General features: G+C 37.5%; 1 protein-coding gene across 1 annotated transcript; it reads left to right on the top strand.

Annotated features, from left to right (window-relative positions):
- Window positions 1-203: 203 nt before the first annotated feature.
- Window positions 204-25,716, top strand: LOC133517737 (sodium leak channel NALCN-like). The gene is made up of 35 exons (XM_061851122.1): window positions 204-485; window positions 589-774; window positions 1,174-1,397; window positions 2,077-2,205; window positions 2,865-3,010; window positions 3,257-3,365; window positions 3,699-3,898; window positions 4,196-4,356; window positions 4,446-4,613; window positions 4,928-5,119; window positions 5,323-5,460; window positions 5,736-5,942; window positions 6,372-6,607; window positions 7,930-8,052; window positions 8,438-8,626; window positions 9,466-9,645; window positions 10,064-10,184; window positions 10,261-10,392; window positions 11,136-11,303; window positions 11,737-11,804; window positions 11,894-12,034; window positions 13,604-13,724; window positions 14,155-14,288; window positions 15,412-15,577; window positions 16,348-16,542; window positions 17,163-17,380; window positions 17,813-18,036; window positions 18,285-18,421; window positions 18,587-18,723; window positions 19,269-19,428; window positions 20,539-20,640; window positions 21,252-21,315; window positions 21,503-21,596; window positions 22,051-22,133; window positions 25,324-25,716. Exons 1-35 carry the CDS (start codon window positions 384-386, stop codon window positions 25,470-25,472), a joined length of 5,304 nt encoding a protein of 1,767 aa, XP_061707106.1. The 5' UTR covers window positions 204-383; the 3' UTR covers window positions 25,473-25,716.

The raw sequence follows: 25,716 nt of genomic DNA, 5'->3' as shown, positions 1-25,716 counted from the left end.
ATTGTGGTACATAATGTGAAAAAACAATTTTTTGAGAATAATTTTTAGATATAAATTTAAACTTTTTGAATTTCTGATGTATGTTTTAAATTTAAACACGCTTATTTATTTCGCTATACAGTCCGTTACACGATATATTGCTAAAGGAAACTTGAAGTGAGAACTGTCAGTCACAAATAAACATTCCACACCGATTCAAATCGATAATTTGCTTAAAAGACTGAAAATGAAAGTTTTCAGGAAGACTTTTGATTTAGTTTGCTTAAAATGTTACAACTATGGGTAAAGCTAGCGGATTCAGTTGATATTTCAAAATTACTAAGTTCAAGATTCCAGAATTGTACATAAAATATTACCATAGTAGTGCTGCTACAGGGGACAAGATGCTAGGCAGAAAACAAAGTCTTAAAGGGGAACCAGTCCTCGCGGACTACGGTCCCGAAGAGTCCCTTAATGAAAGCGCTGACATAGAATGGGTAAACAAGGTAATCAAGTTTAAATTATTCTATGAATTTGCAAGTTTGCCATCAACACTTTCTCTTGCATTGCAAAGACCATTTTTTCATTTACTATTATTATTGTTTACAGCTATGGGTGAGAAGAATTTTAAGACTTTGTGCTCTAATGAGTTTAGTATCTGTATCACTGAATACTCCTAAGTCATTTGAAAAATATCCTTCCCTTCAAACAATTACATTTGCTGTAGACTGCTCTGTGACTCTATTTTTCACTGCAGAAATGATTGCCAAAATGCACATTAGAGGAATACTTAAGGTAATTTTTTTTAAACATAACATTATCAAACATAACATTACCTGCTTCTGGCTGTGATTTATTTTAATCACACTAAGTTGTATTCATTTAGCTCCAAACCACTTTCGACCATGGGTATTCAAAATATCCCTCTTAATAATTCCATCAATCAGTTTAAGAATTACCTAATGTCCAGAAGTGATTTGAAGTTACCTAAATACACACTATGTATGTATATCTTTATTTCTACTTCTGCTTCATATTTCGTGGTGGTATTATTTCATTAGATTGAGACATTTTTTATTAGGTACATGAATGAAATATTATATGGTTATCATGTTTGGTATGTGAGTGTGAGAATGTAGAAGACAGATTGGTAACTAAACTTATTGTTTATTTGTTGTTTCTTGTAATTTCCAGGGAGATGTAGCCTATTTGAAAGATCACTGGTGCCAGTTTGATGCATCTATGGTATTTTTCTTATGGGTATCAGTTTTGCTGCAAATGTTTGAGTTGACATTGATTGTGCCAAGATACAGCTACCTCAGCATTTTGAGGGCACCCAGGCCTTTAATCATGATAAGATTTCTGAGAGTATTCTTGAAATTTTCTATGCCAAAATCAAGAATTAATCAGATATTTAAGTAAGTAATCCTCTATGATTTATCAATAAAATTAAATAGGTACTTAGTTATATCTGTGCCCTTGTATTTGTTATGAGTAATGCTAAAATTTTAAGTATACTTAAATTTACCTGTGTACATCTAGTACCCAAACCTTTTGGATAAAGTCTGAAAATTAAATTAACTTTAATTTGTATTCTGCGTTTACCCATATACATCTAAGTCTACCCAACACTGGCTGGGTAATGTCAGAAGTGAGGATGCAATACCTAGCCTTACCTGTAACATATGTATATTACAAATATGTGGCTGTTATAGCATATATATGAGCTTTGATGCTTCTGTATTTCTTGTATTACCTACAATTACCTGACACCACAGACAAGCTAAATAGTAATTTTGTGGAGTTTATGCACAACATGTAATTAGAACTTTTTGTTTTATGAATAACAAAAATAAATTATAGAATACCATTTGCACAAATAATACTCAAAAGAACTATAGAAATACAAAACAGTCTAATGAGAATATTGTCAGGTGACAACAAAAACTAATTAATTAAAAAAAAATATTTAAGAAAAATCAAAGCTTGTTTTGGTACTACTATGGTTCACTGTGGCTCTAAATACGTGGTAGTAATTAGTGAGTTGTCATCTGATGATATAGGGCACTTCTGTAACTCTGTATTTTTGTCTTGCAGGAGATCAAGCCAGCAAATTTATAATGTGACATTGTTCTTCCTTTTCTTCATGTCACTGTACAGTTTGCTGGGGGTGCAATTCTTTGGAGAACTCACCCATCATTGTGTCAGAAACACAACTAGTCCTAAGTAAGATAATTTTAACCACATTATCAAAGCACTTAGAAATATTTTAGATGTATATTTTGCATTTCAACATCAACTTCAACATTTATTCGGAAAATAGGCCACAAGGGCACTTTTACACATGAACATGGAATTTACATACAAGCAAAAACAAGCACATCAACAATTATAAAATACAATGCATTGAAAACAAGAGCTTGACCTGAGATTTACAAGAGCTTGACCCTCATTTTTTGACAGGATCTCCACTTTATCATCTCTATATTATGTATACAATGCCATGCATTTTTTTAAAGATTTCTACAGGTATTTCAAAGTGACTTAGTCCTTGAGAGATGGTTTTAATCCATTAAATATCCTAAGCCCAAGCAAAATACAGTCAAAACCACGTCACCGACTTGTATGATCTTATTAATGCTTGTAATGTTGACCCCATGATTATTACAACAAGGTAGAAAATCAAATGTATACAAACCATATCCCAAGCACAAAATAAAGATAATATCATTGTAGTTATTCTATGAACAACTACAATCCTAAAACACATATATACACATATATAGAAAACATAATTATGTTCACTATTATTTATATTTCATTTGTACCCTTTATACCATACTACACAGCATTTCAAAAATATTAATAAATATCTTAACTTTCAGTGATATAACAATTAACTCTCTGGCCATTCCTGACACATTTTGTTCACCTGATCCTGACTCTGGCTACCAGTGTCCTAAAGGAATGAAGTGTATGAAACTCAACCTGTCCAAATACATCCAGGGGTTTCAAGGATTTGAGGAATTTGGTGAGCATGTGTATTGTATACTTGGTTGTCTTTTGATCCAGAAATAGTTTTTATATCATTTTAAACCTTATTCTTGTAATCATAAAGTCTGTTTTCCAAGAATCATAGTAGACTTCTATCAGGAAGTGTATTATAAATAAGTATAGGTTTTAATTTTTAAGTGTTAAGATAGACCAATTTCCTCGCAATGTGAGAGCCTAGTCCTAAACTTTGAGATTAATTGTTTACAATATTTTTTCGTTTCAGTGACAAGTTTGTTTACGGTGTACCAGGCATCTTCTCAGGAGGGATGGGTATTTATTATGTACCGAGCCATTGACTCATTGCCAACATGGAGGTCTGCTCTTTATTTTAGGTAAGGCCTCATTTTTCAACACTAAAGATCTTTTTTACTGGAGTGTTAGCGGTCGTGCTTAAAAATAATAGGCAAAGCGATTTCATTGATTCATTGCAACTCTTGCAAGGGACATATTGTCAGAATAATTATTTCTCAGTTGCATGACAGTGGAGTGTGCAAATTCTACTCTGGTATCATTTAACCTATTGACCACGGAAGACGTCAAATCACGCGCGTGGCCAAAATCAACCTTCGTGCATTCCGACAAGGCTCACGATGACGCGCGCACGCGATAGGCGTGGCGTTCAAAGGGAGAATCTGCATTAATACTTCATTATTGTTATTTTCCAGCACCATGATCTTCTTTTTAGCCTGGCTAGTGAAGAATGTCTTCATAGCCGTGATTACTGAAACATTCAATGAGATAAGAGTTCAGTTCCAGCAAATGTGGGGGGTAAGGAACCCAATAACGAAAGGAAGCACCACACAGTTCTTCACTGGGGATGATAACTGCTGGAAACTGGTCACTATTGATGAAAATAAACATTCAGGTAATGTACTATACTCTCAACTTTTTGTTGTTTTTATAATGGGGTCCCCTGGGTCACTAATGGAAAGTATTTTACTAATTACTAGATATCGTAATCAATAAAATTGTAACAATTAATAGCCAATTATTTCATAGACTGGTAATTTTATCGACATTTTTAAAATATTAAAAGTTGTTACACGAAATGTATTATCATTCATTTCGTGTCGTATCCTAATTATATATTTATTTATTATTTATATTTATTATTCATTTAATATACAGTGTCCACTACAGTAATTACTGTTTAAAATTTTAGGTACTGCCCCGGAAATTTTCCACAAAATGTTAAGGTCAGCGTACTTTCGGCTACTAGTCATGGGCGTCGTGCTAGCTAATGGCATTATAACGGCTACTATGAATTTCAAACACGATGGCAATCCAAGAGAATTTTTCTACGAGAAATACTACTATATTGAGGTAAAGTAATAAAACGTATTAAATTTTTTACAATATTACTTTTGTTCATTGTTAAAAGCAATATGCTAATGCATTTTTTTATATTCCAGATTGCGTTTACTATATTCTTGGATTTAGAGGCCCTGATTAAAATATGGTGCCTGGGTTGGAAAGGCTATTTTAAACATTCTGTCCACAAATTTGAACTGCTATTGGCTATAGGAACGACAATTCACATAATACCCCAGCTCTACATGTCAGGCTTTACATACTTTCAGGTAAAAAAGTGGATTTTTAATCAGTTTCTTTTTCATTGCTTACTAAATTATATTATTAACCTAGATAAATTTGGTACATAATGTTTTCCTATTTTATTTTTAATCCATGGTGTTGTCCCCTGGGTCACTCTCGAAAAGTTAACCTTACCTGTTAAGGGTAGGGTTATTTAATTCAACGTAGTCTACTGCCCTGGAATACAATTATAGCGAACGTTATCACGCAAAATATTTTTAGAGACGATATTAGAGTTTTTTTGGGTGATGGCACAGAAAAATTAAAGAAAATGTAATTAACCCGTATACTTTATTTTCAGGTTCTACGAATCGTAAGATTAATCAAAGCGTCGCCATTATTGGAAGGATTTGTGTACAAGATATTTGGTCCTGGAAAAAAATTAGGAAGTCTCATAATTTTTACAATGTGTTTGTTAATTATTAGTTCTTCAATCTCAATGCAGTTGTTCTGTTTCTTGTGTGAATTTACAAAGTTTGAGGCCTTTCCCGAGGTAAGCACACATTGATAACCTCTGAATGAATGAAAGTACGTATAATACAGACAATACGCTTGTGTTGCGGGCCCTACGCTACGCATTACTCGCATTAGATAAAAATACGCAACATAGAGAGGAAGATCCGTGCTACATAGGGTGCGGTGTGGTGTGGCCATAATTCTTGAAATTAATGCTGGATTAAACTTTTTATGTTTCAGGCTTTTATGTCTATGTTCCAAATATTGACTCAAGAAGCGTGGGTAGAAGTAATGGATGAAACCATGGTTCGGACAAGTCAGACGTTGACTCCATTGGTGGCTATATACTTCATTTTATACCATCTATTCGTCACACTGGTAAGAATTATTTTCATTGAAATGAATTAACTATTTATTTTTGTTATTTTGTCCCGTCAGCCAGGGGACAAAAGCAGCACAGTTTGTTAGATCAAATGTTATACTACCTACGTTCTACTAACGTACTTAGGCCCATCATGGAAGGGCTTATAAAGCCACTACTTTCCACAAACAATTTGTTTTGAAATACCATAAAACCTAGAATATAAAAAAATGCGGTTCACCCTTTTACAATATACTCAAAAAATACCTAATGAACCTAATCTGTATTCCAGATCGTGCTTTCGCTTTTCGTAGCGGTAATCTTGGACAATTTGGAGTTAGACGAAGATATAAAGAAATTGAAACAGCTGAGATATCGTCAACAGAGTGCAGAGATAAAAGAGAGCTTGCCATTTCGTTTAAGAATCTTTGAGAAATTTCCCGACAGCCCGCAAATGACCAAGCTTCATAAAGTACCTGGAGACTTCAATTTGCCAAAGGTTATTTTATAATTTTCATTGTCATTGTTTTCTTATTATGGCGCTGTAAAACAGTGGAACATTAGTACTGTGATTAGAATCGCGTAATGTAATTTTTAAGTACACTACTCAATTTAAGTTTACTCATCAATTCACATAAAAAGCCACTATATGTTTCGCTCCATGGCGATGAACTTTATCTAGAGCCATTCGCGTTGGCTAACTGATAACTATTTTTATCCGTTATACCTAATAAGAACTTTTTAAAATATATTGTAACAAATACAATATAATGCCTATTTTGTATGGTGTGATATTTTAGGATGCGATATTTAGTAGGTATTGGACGTAAATCAAGGTAAATTAATAGTTCCTGCTTAGTGCTTATATTGTTTGCGTAAAACATTCGATAAATGTAAACAAGTATTTTTTTTAACCCGGTATTATCAGGTCCGTGAGTCGTTCATGCGCCAGTTCGTATGCGAAGAGCTCGAGGAAGAAGCCACGGGAGCGCCGGTGAAGCCGCGCGCGCCGAACGGCGACGAGTCGCGCCGCGCGTACGTCGGCGCCGACAAGATCTCCTTCCCGTACCGCAAGCGGTGCTTGGTTAAGACGCTGGTGGTGGCGCCGCCGTCGCAGCGACCCAGCTCGGCTCTGAGGCGGCACGTTGTCGCTTCTATTATAGAGTAAGTGCAGAATACGTTACTATCCGATCAAAGTATCTATGCACCTCAGTAGAAGCGACGTCGCGCCTACTTCCCCGTTCACCTCTCCGCGCTCGCATATCGCACCTAGAGCGCCGATATGACGTCATGAGGCGGGGTGCACAGATATTGTGCACAGTAATGTAAATTCAATGTTTGTTGCCATGGTAATGTCGCCCGGGGTGACTTATGAAAAGTGTAGATTTAAAGCAAAAAAATAAGGTTATCGATCCATTTCCATAAACCAACAGAGTTTTTATCTTATGCTAATTTACACAATAGTATGGCCAATTACAGTTTTTCCTGTGTAACTTGTATTGTATACAAAACACCAAACGGACTATTATCTACGGAGTTATAGTCGGTATTTATGTTTTAGAGGAGTGTGCTGCTTACTTTTACTATTTAATATTTTGTCACATTTTTTTGTATGTAATTATTTGTTATTGATTTTTGATTCTTCATTCGTTTAATATTTTATGCATTTTTTTTCTTTAAAATCTATTCATAAAAGCATATATTCGTTTCTTTTATTTATTTATTTTCAGGTACTATTGATTTTGTTCGTGTCCACGTCGTTGTAAAGGTTTTTTTTTCTTTTCTATATTGGTTTCGATGCTAAATCTTATACCTTTAAACGAGCAATTCTTGTATATATATATTTCTGTGATCTCGGAAACGGCTCTAACGATTTCGCTGAAATTTGGTATATGTGGGTTTTTAGGGGTATACAATCTATCTAGATTAAGCGGACCCCAGGCTCCCATGAGCCGTGGCAAAATGCCGGGACAACGCGAGGAAGAAGAAGAGACAATCTATCTAGATTAGTCTTATGTTTGGGAAAACGCGTGTTTTCGAGTGTTCATGCGTTTTTCTTTCGACGCAGAATATGGTCGCTAATTTCGTGTTTCCGGTCACTGTCCGTCTGGTCCAGTGGGTTAAGACGCGGACTGCTAAACGAGTGTTACGGGTTCGAATCTCGCCCGGTGACTAACTTTTGTTTTTTTTTTATATGTTCAAGTTTATATATAATTTTTTAATTTTTATTGTTTTACACAAGTTTAATTTAGTAAAAAAATGACCTATGTAATAAGAGAAATCGACAATAGATGGCGTAACTCTCTGAGAAGTGCTGTAAGGTTAAAATCGATTGTAAATAATAATAATTGTCAGTTCACATTTTACTTTTTAAGTTTATGTAGATTATCACCACCATATTACAATAAATAGTTATAACCGAGCAAAGCTCGGTCGCCCAGGTACTGAGTAATTTATATGAATAATACTGCCCTATTTCATTGCAGAGATTCGAACAATCACCGCATGGTTCTAGGAGATTCCGCTATGTTGGCGACGGGAGGCAAATCGGGATTAAAGTCACAGGGAACCATTTCTAGTGCGAAACAGTTGCGGGTGGATCAAAAGAAGTAAGTCTATAACCGTTTTTAGCTATTTATTCTATAACTTTTATTTCGCCATAGTTTCTAAAATACTATGCCTACTGAATGGAAACGCGAATCAACAGAGATTGACATGCAAAGCTAATCTTTTGAATAATTCAATAATTTACGCCAATAACGCTATTACACTTATTTCGCGCTGCAATGCCTCGAGCCCAGAACCTAGGACATGCAGTACCGGTTCCGGTATCAAGAATTTCATTGCCCGGTTCTGTGCATAGCCGGTACCGGGATTCCCGTTTCTTCCCGGTTCTTAGAGCATCTTATAACTACTTTTAAGAAATTGTTTAAGTAAGTGCCCCTTATAACGAAATTAAGAAAATTCCTTATTATCTTATGAATCAATTTCCAGATTCGGGTCCCGATCCATAAGGCGGTCTGTGCGCAGCGGCTCCATCAAGCTAAAGCAGACGTACGAGCACTTGCTCGAGAACGGTGACATAGGCGCCGCGTCCCGCGTCGTGCCGTCCTCACGGGCACGACCTCCGTACCTCGACATACGCCTGCTGCAGGCCAAGCGACAGCAGGCCGAGATGAGAAGGTAGGGCCTCTTCATGCCTAGTGCTACCGTTGATATGGCGCTCTTATGACGGCGTTGTCTAAGTTTATTGTTTATTTATTCAGTTTACAATTATACCTTAACAGCTAAAGCCACAGCGGCACAAATTGGGAGACAGTAATACTTATACATTGAGTACAAAAGTATCTACATAATCACATTATATAATACTACTTACAGGCATCTCTCGCTCTATCACTCTCTTACACTCAGTCATCAGTCGTCCGATTGCACTCACAAACAAGTCACACTCCGGGTGTGCCTCGAGCACGGAATTGAGTAGAGCGTGCTGTGCGTGGGCGCGCCGCGTTCAAAATACTATTTATAGGGCCCATGCGCGTCAGAAGGTCTAACATCTTGTGGCTTGAATCGGAACCATAAACATGTACATTTACACGTCACGTGTTTTCTTGTGCATAGTAGGTTCTGCCATCTTGTGGGCTACATCGGAACAATAAACATTTACGCCTCGCGCCAAAAATCTGACGGCTCCTGTGCTGCCTCCTACAGTTCATGCACGCTCCCTATGGGACAGTTAGTTTCAAGTAAAGAATTATTCAGCTTGACAGATGTAGATGACGCTGTACGGCGCCATATGTTTTGTGATAACTGGATTGTGAAACGTCAACTTTCGATAGATAAAGTTACTGCATAATACATGAAGCCTTAGAGAACCATCTACATCAGGTGCAAAATTTGAAGCACGAATTTTTTTAGGCTTAACGGCTTTTCTGCAATTAAAAACACTTTGGTCGCTGTAGTTGTAGTTTCTGCAATAAAACAAACGCACTTATTCTTACGAAACATGCTTTTATTCTCAGGAATCAGAGAGAAGAAGATCTTCGTGAAAACCATCCTTTGTTTGACACGCCGCTGTTAATAGTGCCGAGAGAGTCGCGCTTCAGAAAAATCTGCCGCGCCATCGTGGACGCGCGGTACGATGCTCGCCTGCGCGACCCCGTCACTGGGAACGAGAGGAAGGTGCACTACAAGAGTTTTCAGTAAGACATTTTTTATATTACTGAAACAGATGTCATATTATAGACGTGTAACCAGGACGTCCAGTACCGGAGGCCGAACCAAACCGGCATCCATCTGCATTCAAGACTGACGCCACTACCACTTAGTGCCAGTTGCACCATCCGTACTTGACACTTGACAGACTGATCAACGTCACGAGGGGCGCCGCGGCGGTTTTACTATGAAACTTCTCATACAATAAGTTTGGTGCAACCGGCCCTTAGGGTACGTGGTCAGACTCAGGAGTCGGGTCACGCTTGAAAAGGAAGGCGTGAAGATGTGCAGACATATTTAAGTTTGATATTAAGTACTTATAAACTGAATTAGATGTCATATGCATTTGATTATACTGTTAACTTTGTTTGTTCACAATGAAAATTATTGAATGTTATATTTCAGTAACTTCCTGGGATTAGTGACTTATTTGGACTGGGTGATGATCATGGTCACTACTCTGTCATGCTTTTCTATGATGTTCGAAACACCTACCTACAGGGTTATGGAAAATTTCGTTCTACAGGTAAGGGTTGAAAAAATTGTTAACCAACCGCATAATTAGTTAAGGTCGTTTTCATTATTAACTTTTTTATTTTCAGATTGCGGAATACGGGTTCGTAGTATTCATGAGTTTCGAGTTGGCACTAAAAATCTTAGCCGACGGCTTATTCTTTACTCCGAAAGCGTATCTCAAAGATGCGGCAGCAGTTCTGGATGTTTTCATTTACATTGTAAGTTATAAATATTAAATTAATCCTTTTTGTATATCCTAGATACTAAAATGACACTACGATTGCCCCACTTTGTCCGACTGATCCGTCATTTTACAAAATTGGTACAAAAGCAGAATGATTGAGTTGACCAATCAAACTGTAATTTTAGCATCTGGGTACAAAGTCTACCCAATTCCCAAAGTCTATGCAGTTAGATTGGTCAACCCAACCGAATTGCAATTTTAGTGTCCGAATATAAAGTCTGTGTATGACATGTATGATGTATGCTCAATTACTTTGCCACTTTAAACTCATAGGGCCTCTTGCAAAATCCCACTAACCCGGGATTAACTGGTTAAACCAGGAGTTACCATGGTTACCAGTACAATTTGACACCGGGTTAACGGTTTAACTGGGTGACCCCGGGCTCAACAAGTTAAACCCATTGGATGGTGCAAGTAGCGCTTAGGGCCTGTTTCACAGTGTCCAAGTAAAGTATTGGATGGCTAATTAACAAACAAATTAACTGTCAGATAAAACTACATCCAAAACTAAGCACTTCATCTACCAGTTATGCTAATTTGAAGATTGCGAAACGCCAAAAACGACTTTATTTGTCAGATAAGTGCCAAGTAGCAGTAGTAGTAGTGTCAGGACTTTACTTGGACATTGTGAAACAGGCCCTTAGAGGAATAAAATGGTCTGGTGAGATAAAAAAATGAGTATGAACAAATGGTCAGTTAACAGTGTGGATGTTGCAGGTGTCCCTGACGTTCCTGTGCTGGATGCCGCGGCGCGTGCCGCCGGGCTCGGCGGCGCAGATGCTGATGATCCTGCGCTGCGTGCGGCCCCTGCGGATCTTCACGCTCGTGCCGCACATGAGGAAAGTCGTCTACGAGCTGTGCCGCGGCTTCAAGGAGATACTGCTGGTACGGTTGGTTCAAAACTAACTCCAGCCCACGCTTCCGTTGACGTAGAATGATGATTTCCGTAATAAAAACTATCCTATGTTAGGATACAATCTCAGGATGCAATCTATCTTCATGCATTTAAAATATTATTATGATTAGGATACGGACTTTATTGCTGCCTGCCAAGGACCGTCATAGGGCGCTGAAATCAACCAAAACAGGGACCCAGTTTAGAGGGTTGGGCGGCATTCGCTAGCGACGGTACACAGTTTGATCTCGCACTAACTAAAAATACTGAAAACGGCACTGACTGTTGATACTTTTAGTGATGTCTCCTGGGTCATTATTATTATTTTATTAAAAAGGAATCATTTTTGAATTGTTTCATGCGTGTATTTTATTTTAATAGTTTTTAAATACGGCCTAAGATGTATGTTTCGATGTTTTACAGGTATCAACGCTTCTTATACTACTGATGTTTGTGTTTGCTAGTTACGGCGTTCAACTATACGGAGGAAGGTAAACTTCCTGTTTAATATTAGTAAAATTGAACTTCAAGTTCGTAATAAATCAGTAGTTAATGTCACAATAATTTTCAATTGCGATAGGTTAGCGCGATGCAACGACCCCACGATTTTGGAACGAGAAAACTGTGTGGGAGTTTTTATGAGACGAGTGTTCGTTACTAAGATGAAGATCAGACCCGGGCCGAATGAGACGTTTCCATCTATGCTGGTGCCTAGAGTGTGGTAAGAATATGTATTTGTATTCATAGATGTAAAATGAATAGGTACTATTTTTTTATTTATTATTAAGATAGGATTTGAATCCATCTGAGCTAAACTTTTACCGACTTGGCAGCGACTGAGTGTGACAGCGCCACTATAAAGATCATGTTTTCATATGAATTTGATGTTAATGGTAGCGTTTTTAGGGTTCCGTAGCCAAATGGCAAAAAACGGAACCCTTATAGATTCGTCATGTCCGTCTGTCTGTCCGATTCTGTCACAGCCACTTTTTTCCGAAACTATAAAAGCTATACTGTTCAAACTTGGTAAGTAGATGTATTCTATGAACCGCATTATGATGTTCACACAAAAATAGAAAAAAAACAATAAATTTTGGGGGTTCCCCATACTTAGAACTGAAACTCAAAAAATCTTTTTTCATCAAACTCATACGTGTGGGGTATCTATGGATAGGTCTTTAAAAATGATATTGAGGTTTCTAATATCATTTTTTTCTAAACTGAAAAGTTTGCGCGAGAGACACTTCCAAAGTGGTAAAAAGTGTGTCCCCCCCCCCCGTAACTTCTAAAATAACAGAATGAAAAATCTAAAAAAAATATATGATATACATTGCCATGCAAACTTCCACCGAAAATTGGTTCGAACGAGATCTAGTAAGTAGTTTTTTTTTAATACGTCATAAAAATTAAAAAAAAAAATTTTTTTTCATCAAACCCATACGTGTGGGGTATCTATGGATAGGTCTTCAAAAATGATATTTAGGTTTCTAATTTCATTTTTTTTCTAAACTGAATAGTTTGCGCGAGAGACACTTCCAAAGTGAAAAAATGTGTGTCCCCCCCCCTGTAACTTCTAAAATAACAGAATGAAAAATCTAAAAAAAATATATGATATACATTGCCATGCAAACTTCCACCGAAAATTAGTTCGAACGAGATCTAGTAAGTAGTTTTTTTTTAATACGTCATAAAAATTAAAAAAAAAAATTTTTTTCATCAAACCCATACGTGTGGGGTATCTATGGATAGGTCTTCAAAAATGATATTTAGGTTTCTAATATAATTTTTTTCTAAACTGAATAGTTTGGGCGAGAGACACTTCCAAAGTGAAAAAATGTGTGTGTCCCCCCCTGTAACTTCTAAAATAACAGAATGAAAAATCTAAAAAAAATATATGATATACATTACCATGCAAACTTCCACCGAAAATTGGTTTGAACGAGATCTAGTGAATAGTTTTTTTTTTAATACGTCAATAAATTAAAAAAAAAATTTTTTCATCAAACCCATACGTGTGGGGTATCTATGGATAGGTCTTCAAAAATGATATTTAGGTTCCTAACATCATTTTTTTCTAAACTGAATAGTTTGCGCGAGAGACAGTTCCAAAGTGGTAAAATGTGTGTCCAAAGTGGTAAAATGTTGAACAAGATCTAGCAAGTAGATTTTTTTTTAATACGTCTTAAATGGTACGGAACCCTTCATGCGCGAGTCCGACTCGCACTTGGCCGCTTTTTACATGTTTTATAAGTAAAATGTTAATTGTATATCTGTTTGTTATTTATTACAGGGCAAACCCTAAGCGGTTCAACTTTGATAACATTGGCGACGCATTGTTGACGTTGTTTGAAGTTCTTTCATTTAAGGGGTGGCTAGACGTCCGCGACGTCTTGATAAAAGCACTTGGCCCTGTAAGTATATACTTATAAGTGACACTTAACGTGAGATTTATTGTTATAAAAGAACTAATTAAATATATTTAATAGTAGACTGTTTCAAAAGTGACCCAAGAGATTTCACGATGACAAACATCATGAAGTAACTTGAGTCACTTTTGGAATAAAAATTTCTGCGGCAATGTGGATTAAGACTTGGCTACTTAAAATAAGAAACTGTATTTGCTCTATTTATCTATGCCATACTGGAATGTTTATTGTCTTCTCATGTACTAGGTAGAATAAAAACAACAAAATTTTGATCATCCAAATTACACTGAATGATACATAGCTGCACTCATAATACACCTTGTGATTCGTGTGTTTATCAATCAAAGCAGTTTTTTATCACTTACACCTTAATATATTATATCTAATACTGGTTAATAAATGAATTTGTTTGCAGATGCATGCTATATACATACACGTATACATTTTCCTGGGGTGCATGATTGGACTTACCCTGTTCGTTGGCGTCGTGATTGCGAACTATTCCGAAAACAAAGGCACCGCCCTGCTTACTGTTGATCAAAGGAGATGGTATGATCATACTTTAGTATTACATATATTTATTAGTGCGAACGTCTCATTGTGACGTTAAATGTTGTAAAAAACGCATGACGTTCAGTTTACCTACCTTACCTTTGTAGCAAATATATAGATTGTGTAAAATATGATTGTAATGTGTATGGAAGGTGGCGGTAAGGAATTAAATCTCCATGTACCAAAAAGTGTCATCAAAAATCAAAAAACCTTAAATAGGTGGCGCTACAATACCTACAATACTTGACAAAAAAATCAAATCATAGACAGCGCACTTCACTTCGTCAGTAACGCCTAGGTTCTTAGCTAGTCTAGCGCTACTCTGGAGAGATTTGGAACTATTGCGACAGTTCTACCATAAGAGATTTCACTCCTTTTAAATCCACACTCCATATCTCCGTGCTTCGAATTTGATAGCTAATGTAATGGCGCTGTACGGCTCCGTTTATGACGCGGTATCTCTGGTGGTCATATCGAAAATCGACGTTTGACAATTCCGTTAACAAAAAATATGACACCTTGCAGCGTCATCTACTTCAACTAACACTTAGGAGAAAGGGTTTTTAGGGTTCCGTAGCCAAATGGCAAAAAACGGAACCCTTATGGATTCGTCATGTCTGTCTGTCTATCCGTCCGTATGTCACAGCCACTTTTTTCCGAACCTATGGACTATACTGTTGAAACTTGGTAAGTAGATGTATTCTGTGAACCGCATTAAGATTATAAGAACCGTATTACGATTTTCACACAAAAATAGAAAATAAACAATAAATTTTGGGGGTTCCCCATATTTAGAACTGAAACTCAAAAAAGTTTTTTTTTTCATCAAACCCATACGTGTGGGGTTATCTAGGCACTTCCAAAGTGGTAAAATGTGTCCCCCCCCCCTGTAACTTCTAAATATAACAGAATGATAAAACTAAAAAAATATATGATGTACATTACCATGCAAACTTCCACCGAAAATTGGTTGGAACGAGTTTTAGAAAGTAGTTTTTTTTTAATACGTCATAAATGGTACGGAACCTTTCATGGGCGCTTCCAACTTTTTTAGACTTTCTATCTCTAATTTCCTAGACTTGCAATCAATAATCCTTTGGTATTGTCTTCGTGTGCACAGGTGTGACTTAAAGAAGAGGTTGAAAATTGCCCAGCCGTTGCATTTGCCGCCGCGGCCCGACGGGAGGAAAGTGCGTGCCTTCGCTTATGACGTAACCCAGCACATCATTTTCAAGAGGTTCATAGCAATAGTCGTGCTTATTAACAGCGGGCTGTTGGTTGTCACTGTAAGTATGGGTAGTGCGAATAATTTACCATTTAGATTACTGTGAAATGTAACGAAACATTACTTTTTTCCTATGGTCTTCTAGTGAGGTTTAATCTTGAAGGGCGCGTTTGTGATACAAAGGCAGGCAGCAGCCACGTTTTTTTTAATCAAGTCTCAAGATATAACCGAGGGCTAATTTGTTTATTGGGGCAATTTTAAAGCTATATAAACTGCCCTTGGCGAAAATAGTAATTATTTCAATTAATTATTAACCGGTACATAACCCTGAAATGTCTTTGTATGGGACAATGAGGGAAGATCCGAAACTATTGAATATACAGGAAAACTATGTTAAAAACTATTACATATTATATCTTTTTATTGTAAGGAAATAAATGAATACTGTCAACATTGGACGCGGTAGATAAAGCCCCATTATTTAGACGGTACATACAAGAACTTTCATGCGATTTTGTTACATTGCGGTATTTGGTCGATCGAATGAATCTATAGTTAGCAATGTATCCAATATTGTATGCTAGTTCTTGAACCGTCTATATGCGGCATAAGACAATTTAAGTGTTCGGCTCAGACTCACTCATTGTAGATAGCACACGCATGTACACAACGAACTTCCATACATAGACTTTAATATACCGTATGAAAACTATAGTCTATTGTAGAAAAAGCGGCTTTAAAAAATGTAGCCGCGAAGGGTTTTTTTTATTTCGCGCCTTTTTCAACTGACCAAGTTGTTTGACCGGCTATAATTGCATGTTCCACTTCCAGTGGTCTCGCGACTCTTCATCGACGGAGCAGCTGGCGCTAGTATCGGCGCTGCTGACGCTCGTGTTCGTGGTGGAGGTGCTGCTGAAGACGGTGGCGTTCACGCCGCGCGGCTACTGGCAGAGCCGCCGCAACCGCTACGACTTGCTCGTCACCGTGGCCGGCTGCATCTGGGTGTTCATGCACTTCACGCTCAAGGTATTCTTCAGTATACTTGGAATTTATTAAGATGACCGAATGTTACTTAAGAGCTCTTATTACTTAATTATGTTGCTTTTTGAGATTGTTTGCTGCTGCCTGCTGCATCTAAAGGAATAAAAAACTATAATCTGCTGTGGTTCAATAATCTATTATATTTTAATGAAATAATAACAATAATTTGGTCTGTTCATAATTGATTCCTTTCCCTACTACTACCAATTCCTTTGATATTTTGTTTCCTGTGTAACGGGAAAACAACAAATACAGTTGATTGGTTAAATATAACCTACTCTAAAGTAATCACGAAAATAATTATGTTTAAAATTTAAGTTGAAAGTAAACTTACAATTTTCAAACATTAAATGTTAAAAATATTAAAAATAAAAAAGTGGCGGTGACATAATCGGACAGACAGACAGACGGACATGACGTATCTATAAGGGTTCGGTTTTTTGCCATTTGGCTACGGAACCCTAAAAAGGGTCTCCTGGGTAACGGGAAAAAATACTAAGAAATGCAGTTGATCGCTTAAATATAACTTAAACTAAAAGTAATCACGAAAATGATTAATATTTAAAATTAAAGTTGAAAATAAAATTAATTTCATAACTTTCCAGAATGACTTATCGTACTTCGTGGGCTTCATGGTGGTGATCCTCCGTTTCTTCACGATCACCGGCAAGCACACGACGCTGAAGATGCTCATGCTGACGGTCGGCGTGAGCGTCTGCAAGAGCTTCTTCATCATCTTCGGCATGTTCCTGCTGGTGTTCTTCTACGCGCTGGCTGGGACCATCGTCTTCGGGAACGTTAAATATGGAGAGGGGATTGGGAGGTCAGTATGAATAAAGTAACTCGTATGCTCATAAATTTGCAATGCAATACATTGAAATGGGTTAATCATATTATTTTATTACATACCTAAAGTTTACAAGCATAAGTAAAATTGATTGACAACATTCATGACAATTGCCTGGTTATAGTGGCTAACAGCTATAGGCTATTATGACCTAAATTAATTAGTATTTTATTTTTCAAACGAAATAGATGGCGCTGTACTGTTCCATCTAGTTTTTTGGTCACTGGATTGTCAAACTGGCTTGATAGCTAGAGTTACCGCAAAATGTACGAAGTAGTACTGCGCCATCTATGTCAATTATCAAATTCAAAGCAAAGCAAATTTACACTTTTACATATTAAACTTTAGGCTTATACAGTCAATATTTGGTCTTTAATATGTGTTTGTTAACTCGCTCGTTTCTTACAGACGCGCAAATTTCAACTCACCGATCCACAGCGTTGCAATGTTGTTCCGCATAGTGACGGGCGAGGACTGGAACAAGATAATGCACGACTGCATGGTGGCGCCGCCGTACTGCACGCCCGCCGACAACTACTGGGAGACCGACTGCGGGAACTTTACCGCCTCGCTGGCTTACTTCTGCACCTTCTACGTCATCATCACGTACATCGTGCTCAATCTTCTTGTGGGTATGTTACACTACGCACTTTTATTTAGTATGAAAGATTCTTTGAGTGGAGTAATTATTAATAATGCAGTTGTAGACAATTAGGTGTTCTTATTTAATCCTTTGGGTCCGAGTGTTTTACATTTGACCGCCAAAAAACTACCTTTAGAATTTAAATTTACTGCGGACGCGATCATATCCTCAAGACTCAAGGGATTAAAGTTTATGTTCAAATAGTATATACGTTATAAGTACAATTTATTCTTCCAGCTATTATCATGGAGAACTTTTCATTATTCTATTCAAATGAAGAGGACGCTCTGTTGTCATACGCCGACATCAGGAATTTCCAGAACACCTGGAATATTGTCGACGTGCATCAAAAGGGCGTTATACCTGTTAGAAAGGTAGGTTAACTTAACATATTACCCATTGCTAAAATATGATCTATTATAGTCTTTAATTACCAGTGCAACCAAGTTCTTAATGAAGCCATATGTTATCTATGGCTCTTTCGTCTTTTCTATGAGATGTATAGTGCCGAATTTACTATTTATCGTGTTTTATTTTAGGTGAAGTTCATTTTGCGCCTGTTGAAAGGTCGATTGGAATGCGACACGCACAAAGAACGGTTGTTATTCAAGTACATGTGTTACGAACTAGAACGACTTCATAATGGCGAAGATGTAACTTTCCATGATGTTATAAAGTAAGTAGGTTTCTTGGTTACAAGTTTTAAAATAAGAATCGCCGTCTTGTAAAAATTGTGATGTAATTATGTTGAAGGTCCTTAACGACGAACAGCACCTAACGTCGGAAACTCGCATCATCTCGAAAAATCGAGACGTAACTTTATTTATATGTCGTTAATTACCTTCACCCGTGTGTTTGAATTGATATCGTTGAGTTATGACTTACCCAACTACTCATAATTTATCATTCTAAGGCTCAGGGTCCTATAATTAAATTCGATGAATATTAAATCATTTTCAATAGGAATAGGCATTTGTTTTGTTCCGTTCAATTTTCAAACAAAACAAAATCAACTCTGTTTCTTACATTGTAGCTTCAAATTTTCTTTCTATAGTTGGGACTTAGGTTAAGTTTCCATTAGGTTAGTTAGATCATCTGCTGCTGCATGCCTTCTCCATAATTGTAATTTTTTTATTGAAATCAATATTGTGTATGTGTAATATGCCGTTTATCAATATTCTTTAATATAATTATCTTAAATAATGATGACAATGTTTACAGTATGCTCTCATACCGAACGGTGGACATTCGCAAATCGTTGCAAATGGAAGAGTTACTCGCCAGGGAGGAGTTCGAGTTCCTCATCGAGGAGGAGGTTGCGAAGCAGACCATCCGCACCTGGCTCGAGGGCTGTTTGAAGAAGATACGCGCTAACAGCAGTGTTAGTATTACTTTACCGTAAAACCACCCAACTATAGTCCAAAGCTCCCAACTATGGTCCACAAATAAACTAATTTTTTCTCGTTCAGGTGTGTATTTTACTATATTTTTGTAGTTCTAAGGCAAAGTATGTTTATAAATGGAAGGTAAAACTAGGAGTAAACCACAAGGAACATTGGTATAGATACTTAATTTCCTTTTGAACTTGTGGACCATAGTTGCAGTATTGGACTATAGTTGGGTAGTTTTACGGTACTTATTATTTGTACCTACTGTTGTTTTTCTCATATCTCGTGACCTATGTTTGCTAACTCAGGGCGCGAATACTAAAGTGATGTTTATTATGAACCTTTTAACGACCGTAGTTTGATATATAAGATATACAATATCCAGCTAATTTCGCCGCAGTCTGGTGAAATAAATAAGACAAAAAGTCGTGTATCTTCGTACCGACGGCGACACGAGCACGCTCGATGGAAAATTCTAAGCGGTTAAAAGGTTGAATTTTACTAATACGTATATATTTTGTTTGATATTGTATATTTGTACATTAGCTCATTTAAAACCATATATTATGTCTAATTTCGAGCCTCTTAAGGTAATAAATTCACTTTATTAAACATCACTTTAGTATTCGTACCCCGAGTATGCTCGTGACCCAAGAGACAAGAGTATTATTTAACCCTTTATAAGGCATAAAGGTGTCAGGAATTATGCAAAATTGAACCCTAACACTTTGAAATAAAGATCAAAATCAGGTCAGAAATATATTCCCTCTGCCTTATAAAGGCTTAAAACAAAACAGTAGTTGGCTTTGTTATTCAAATAAAAAAGCACACAATCTTGTCAAAGTAAATATTTTGATGGATTGGCCTTTAAAGTGACCCAGTAGGGCTATGATGGTCGGCTCTTTAACATTTTTCATACCTGTCACATTCTAACAAGTATGTAAGCGCGAAAGTGACGGGCATAGTGACAAGTGATAAGAATGGTACCATGCTGCCACAGCTGGAGACATGTCATTAATAAAGTTGAAGTCAGGTGAAAAGATTTCATCAACTACATTGTATATATTTTATGAATTACCTTTTACTTTTCTTTTTGATTACAGAAACAACAAACAAGTTTAATCGCTGGTTTAAGAAAAACTAATGAGCAAGTGGTCGATATGGCCGAGAAACTGGAGAAAGAGAAACAGGAAGCAGAAGCCCAGGTACTTTGTGTAGAATTTCTAATCTAATATCCTACTAACCAACATCTCAACAGTACTATCCAACCCAATATTTCATTCGTCCGCCGTACCTGTGCGAATTGTATTAAAGGTAACGTGATAGTTATAAATTTATTTCAATTAGCACATGAACATGCGGCAGATATGCTAAACGCAGCTAATCCGTGCTCTATCTTTAACACCTTGCCCTGAAATAATCGTGAAATATACGGTCAGATAATTAATAGAATCATACTTTGCGGAAATCCATGCTAATTAAAACAAGAAATATTACTTTGCTAATCCGCGAGAAAACAGGCGAAACACGTGTCGAGTTTTGTACTTTTGGTGGTGGGTTGTTATATTTATTTGCGTATTTATTTTTGCGGTGGGAGGGTGGGAACATTAATTGCATGTAAAATACGCAAGTAAGTATAACGGGTTAGCACTGATTGACTAACACGTTATTTTCTCGCGGATTAGCAATGTAATATTTCTTGTTTTAATATACGGTCAGTCTTGATTTGCACTCTTACACAGTTTTTTGATCCAGGAAACACTTTTGTGTGTAGTTGTGCACAGTTTTTTATACCTATTATTGTCTGTATTTGCAGCAGACCAGCGCCAACGCCGGTCGTACAGAAATCACAGAATCCACATCGCAACCAGCAATATCGAGTAAGGAATTAAACGTAGAACGTAACACTCCGGTTCGCGAGCGGGGTACCAATATATATATGCGCATAGCACTCTCTTGCTCACACACCTGAGCGGCGTGCGGATCCATATGTGTGATATTTTATGCGTAAATGCATAATTTTACTTATTGCATCATAATATTTCAATTTCAATGTTTATATTTCAGACATAACATCGTCCTTCGATTCACAACCTAAGAGATCCTCCACAAAGCAGCCCTTCAAAAGGCCCGGTCTACCATCCATCGCGATTTTACCCAGGTACGAACAAGGAAAGACGTAAGTCGTAAGTCATAACTACATTTAATAAAATAAATATTTAGAAACAATCTTACACAGACCGACCTAGACCCAAATTAAGCAAAGCTTGTACTATGGGTTAGTACCCATACATCCTAGCCTAGTGGCGACGATATATATACGTATATAGATAATTACGTACTTATATGCATAGAAAACACCCATGACTCGGGAACAAATATCTGTGTTCATCACACAAATAAATGCCCTTACCGGGATTCGAACCTGGGACCATCGGCTTCATAGGCAGGGTTTAACTCAAATATTTCCTTTATTGATACTCATATTCACATTTTTGTTTTAGAACTATTATATTATGTTACTTTTAATTAAGGCAATTAAATGTATTTTGAGTATACGAACGTTGAAGTGTCGTTTTTCTAAATGATTTAAGTAAAACATCTTTGTTATATAGGCCTGAAAGTCCTGAAAGTAAGAAGAGGTATTTACAACCGACCCTGAGTGACCCACATCCGGCTCTCAATAAAAAATCTCCACGTAAGTACAAGCAACCTTTCTAATGTATATATTAGTCATAGACATGCCAAATTTTGCTAGGCGAAAAAGGACTAAAACAGGTATACATTTTTTGTTGCGGACTTCGTTGACTAATGCGGTGGGAAAGATATAGAAAGGAAGATGATTTCTAGAATCTAAAAATAAGATAACGTACAAAGTACATGTGTGTGCATCTGTACATGTATAGGTACACGGTCGAACTCGAAGAATTTAAATAAAACGGGTTATTTCCACTAGCTACCACTACTGACAAAAATACGTAGATTAATATGTAGTGGGATTTTTTTAAGTCGACAGGTGAATTAATAATATAAAATATTTTCTCCTGATCGTCGCTATATTGTTAAACTGATTTGTGTAGAATTATTTCATATTTTTAACATATATGGATAAAATTACCATCACTGTAAAACAGTTATTCCAAAATGGCTTCAGGCAAAAAATTATCATGAGACGGAGCGACTACTCCAACTGTAAAGAGTGTATTCCCAAGCGCACGCACGCTTACACACACACACACACACACACACACACACACATGAACACACTCCTATCCTAAACATTAAAAATATATGTAATAAATATATATAAATATATGAAAAAAATAATAATAATAAGATTTTCTGTAATTTTGTAATAGAATGTAACTACAAGTAATTACGGTTGTGGAAGAGCGGGACGTCGACACAGGCTCTGTAAGCCTAAAGAGAGGCCCCAGCAAATGCTTACTATATGTCTGTAAATAGATAATAAAGATATTTTTCATTTTTTTTTTCATATTTGTACCTATAAACTTATTCAAAACCGTTTGTTAGAGCAGTTAACCGAATCGGCTGTCAATGGAAGCGATAACCCACACTATATTTATGTAGGTATTTTTGACAGTATTAAACATTAAAATATTTTGGTGGTAAAACTGAGAATAAAAATTTCCACTAGTTACCACCAACTCACTTTGGTGAATTTTGGACCACCAAGTTGTTACCGCTGGTAAAAGGTGGGATTTCTTTTCTCAGCCACCAAAATTTTATTAGTTTACTACTAATGAAAACAGTATTAATAGTATAATATAAATATAGTGCTTTAATACTGCACGGCACTGAAGCAGACCGTCAGGTACTATACGGACCGACGAACGGCGATTTATGCGTGCTTCCTAGACCTATCCAAGGCATTTGACCAGTTCATTGTGACATTCTGTGGCAAAAGCTGGATGAGCTAAAAATGCCAGTTGATGTGTAAGGTATGTTTAAATACTGGTACCATAACCAGGTCAATGTCGTGAGATGGTCGGACGCATATTCGCAACCGTACGGCCTCGAATGTGGCGTGAGGCAGGGCGGGCTGACCTCGCCTAAACTGTTTAACTTGTACATAAACGCCTTTATAGATGGAGTGTGCGTCAACAATTTAAGCTACGCCGACGACATGGTGCTGCTCAGCGCCTCGGCGTGTGGGCTCGCCAAACTTATCTCTATTTGTGAACGATACGCAGGAGCCATGGGTTGGTCTACAACGTCAGCAAGAGCGAATGCGTTATTTTTAAGGTCAAGGGTAAATGCCCGCCAGTGTTCCCACCTGTTAGATTTAGATTAAATGGTTAACCGCTAAATATCGTTGATCAATTTAAATATTTAGGACCTTTAAAACGATGCGGATATTGAGCGCGAGCGCAGAGCGTTGTCCGTCAGAGCGAATATGATAGCCCGCAGGTTTGCTCATTGCTCAAAAGAAGTTAAAGTCCGTTTATTCAGAGCCTACTGTACTAGTGTTTACACAAGCAGCCTGTAGGCAGACTATACGTATAAACGGTACAATGCTCTGCGCGTTCAATATAACAACGCGTACAGGGTGCTGATGGGGTTGTCTAGATTCTGTAGCGCGTCAGGGATGTTCGCGGAAGCGCGGGTAGAATTCTTTTACACCACGATGCGCAAGCGAGCCACATCCCTGGTGCGCAGAGTACGGGCCAGCTCCAACAGCATCCTGACCATGCTTGTGGACAGGGTTGATGGCCTATATTTAAACTGCTGTATGATTCATGTGCGCAGGAATAAATAGGTACTCTAGGCGGATTATCTTGAATCCGCTTATTTATTTATAAAAAGCACAAGTATAGTATATAGTTTGCTATAATTAAATACATATGTATATACTAACATTAGCGTTAAGATAAAAATTGTCACTAACACAAAATGATCCAAGTTGGTCGTGAATAAATAATTTATTTACTATTATTTTTAAAATAAATAATTATGTGACGATTAGTGTATGAGTAAACTGCCTTAAGAGTGATCAAAGATCATAAATAGTCGTTTATTGACTGCTTTGTTTGTTCGTTAACACAATACAACGCCACACTACGCAGTGCGCCGTAAGCGCTATTGACAAAAGGTCCCTTTTCACAGAAAATTAATTCAATTTATGGTTAAAGTTCATCCAATTTTTTCAACTCTCAACATCAGTTAATTTCTCCTTAACTATTTGTGACCGTGGCCGGCAAAACGTCTTACTTTGTCGCTTGCCTTAAGGATGCCTTGACAGGTTATTCGTATAAAGATACAAGCAAATCTCGTCCGTATGGCAAGTGACAAAGTGGGACGTTTAGCGGCCGCTGTCACATTTTAGTTTTGGCACTTACATTGGTAAAACTGTTTTAATAGTTTTGATCACTTTTAATGGCACTTTTGCGTAAAACGTCGTCGGTCCGTCAGTGTACAACAGACTACCGGACGAAATAAAAAAGGATGCAGCTTCTGCGGTGGCCTATAAGATAAAATTGCGCAAGTGGCTTCTTAGCCATACATTCTATTCCATAGACGAGTTCTTCGAGCTCCCTAACATATAAATATTATCACCTAGTCACCTTATAAAACATAAATACTTAAATTATATTAAACCTATTAAAATGAGTTAAATGTGTAATAATTAAATTGAATATGTACCTAATCATGAAATTATTTGTACTTGTATTAAGGCAGTTTACTGAAACACTAATCGACTTGTAATTATTTATTAAATCACTATTTATTGATACTATACTATTTCTACTGTTTTCATTAGTATTGAACTCAAACAAAATTATAGTGGTGACTACTGGGATAAAAAAAATCTGATGACGACTGTACATAGATCCAATGTGTATCAAATAGTTGTGTTTCTCCCCCAGCCGCATCCGCAGCCGCAGCCGCAGTGAAGAGCAGCACGCGGCCCGCGCACAACAGCCCCGCGCCGCGCGCCGAGCAGCCGGCGCTCAGCGACGTGCACTCCTGGTGGGGCGCGCAGCTCGCGCGGCACGCGCTGCAGGACCGAGACTAGCTGCCGACACATCCGCAGTGAAGAGCAGCCGGCGCTCAGCGACGTGCACTCCTGGTGGGGCGCGCAGCTCGCGCGGCACGCGCTGCAGGACCGAGACTAGCTGCCGACACATCCGCAGTGAAGAGCAGCCGGCGCTCAGCGACGTGCACTCCTGGTGGGGCGCGCAGCTCGCGCGGCACGCGCTGCAGGACCGAGACTAGCTGCCGACACATCCGCAGTGAAGAGCAGCCGGCGCTCAGCGACG

Source organism: Cydia pomonella, chromosome 5 (genome assembly GCF_033807575.1).
Source record: "Cydia pomonella isolate Wapato2018A chromosome 5, ilCydPomo1, whole genome shotgun sequence".
In the NCBI taxonomy this organism is placed as follows: domain Eukaryota; kingdom Metazoa; phylum Arthropoda; class Insecta; order Lepidoptera; family Tortricidae; genus Cydia; species Cydia pomonella.
The sequence above is the reverse complement of the archived record's forward strand: the minus strand, read 5'-3'. Positions and strand labels throughout refer to the sequence as shown.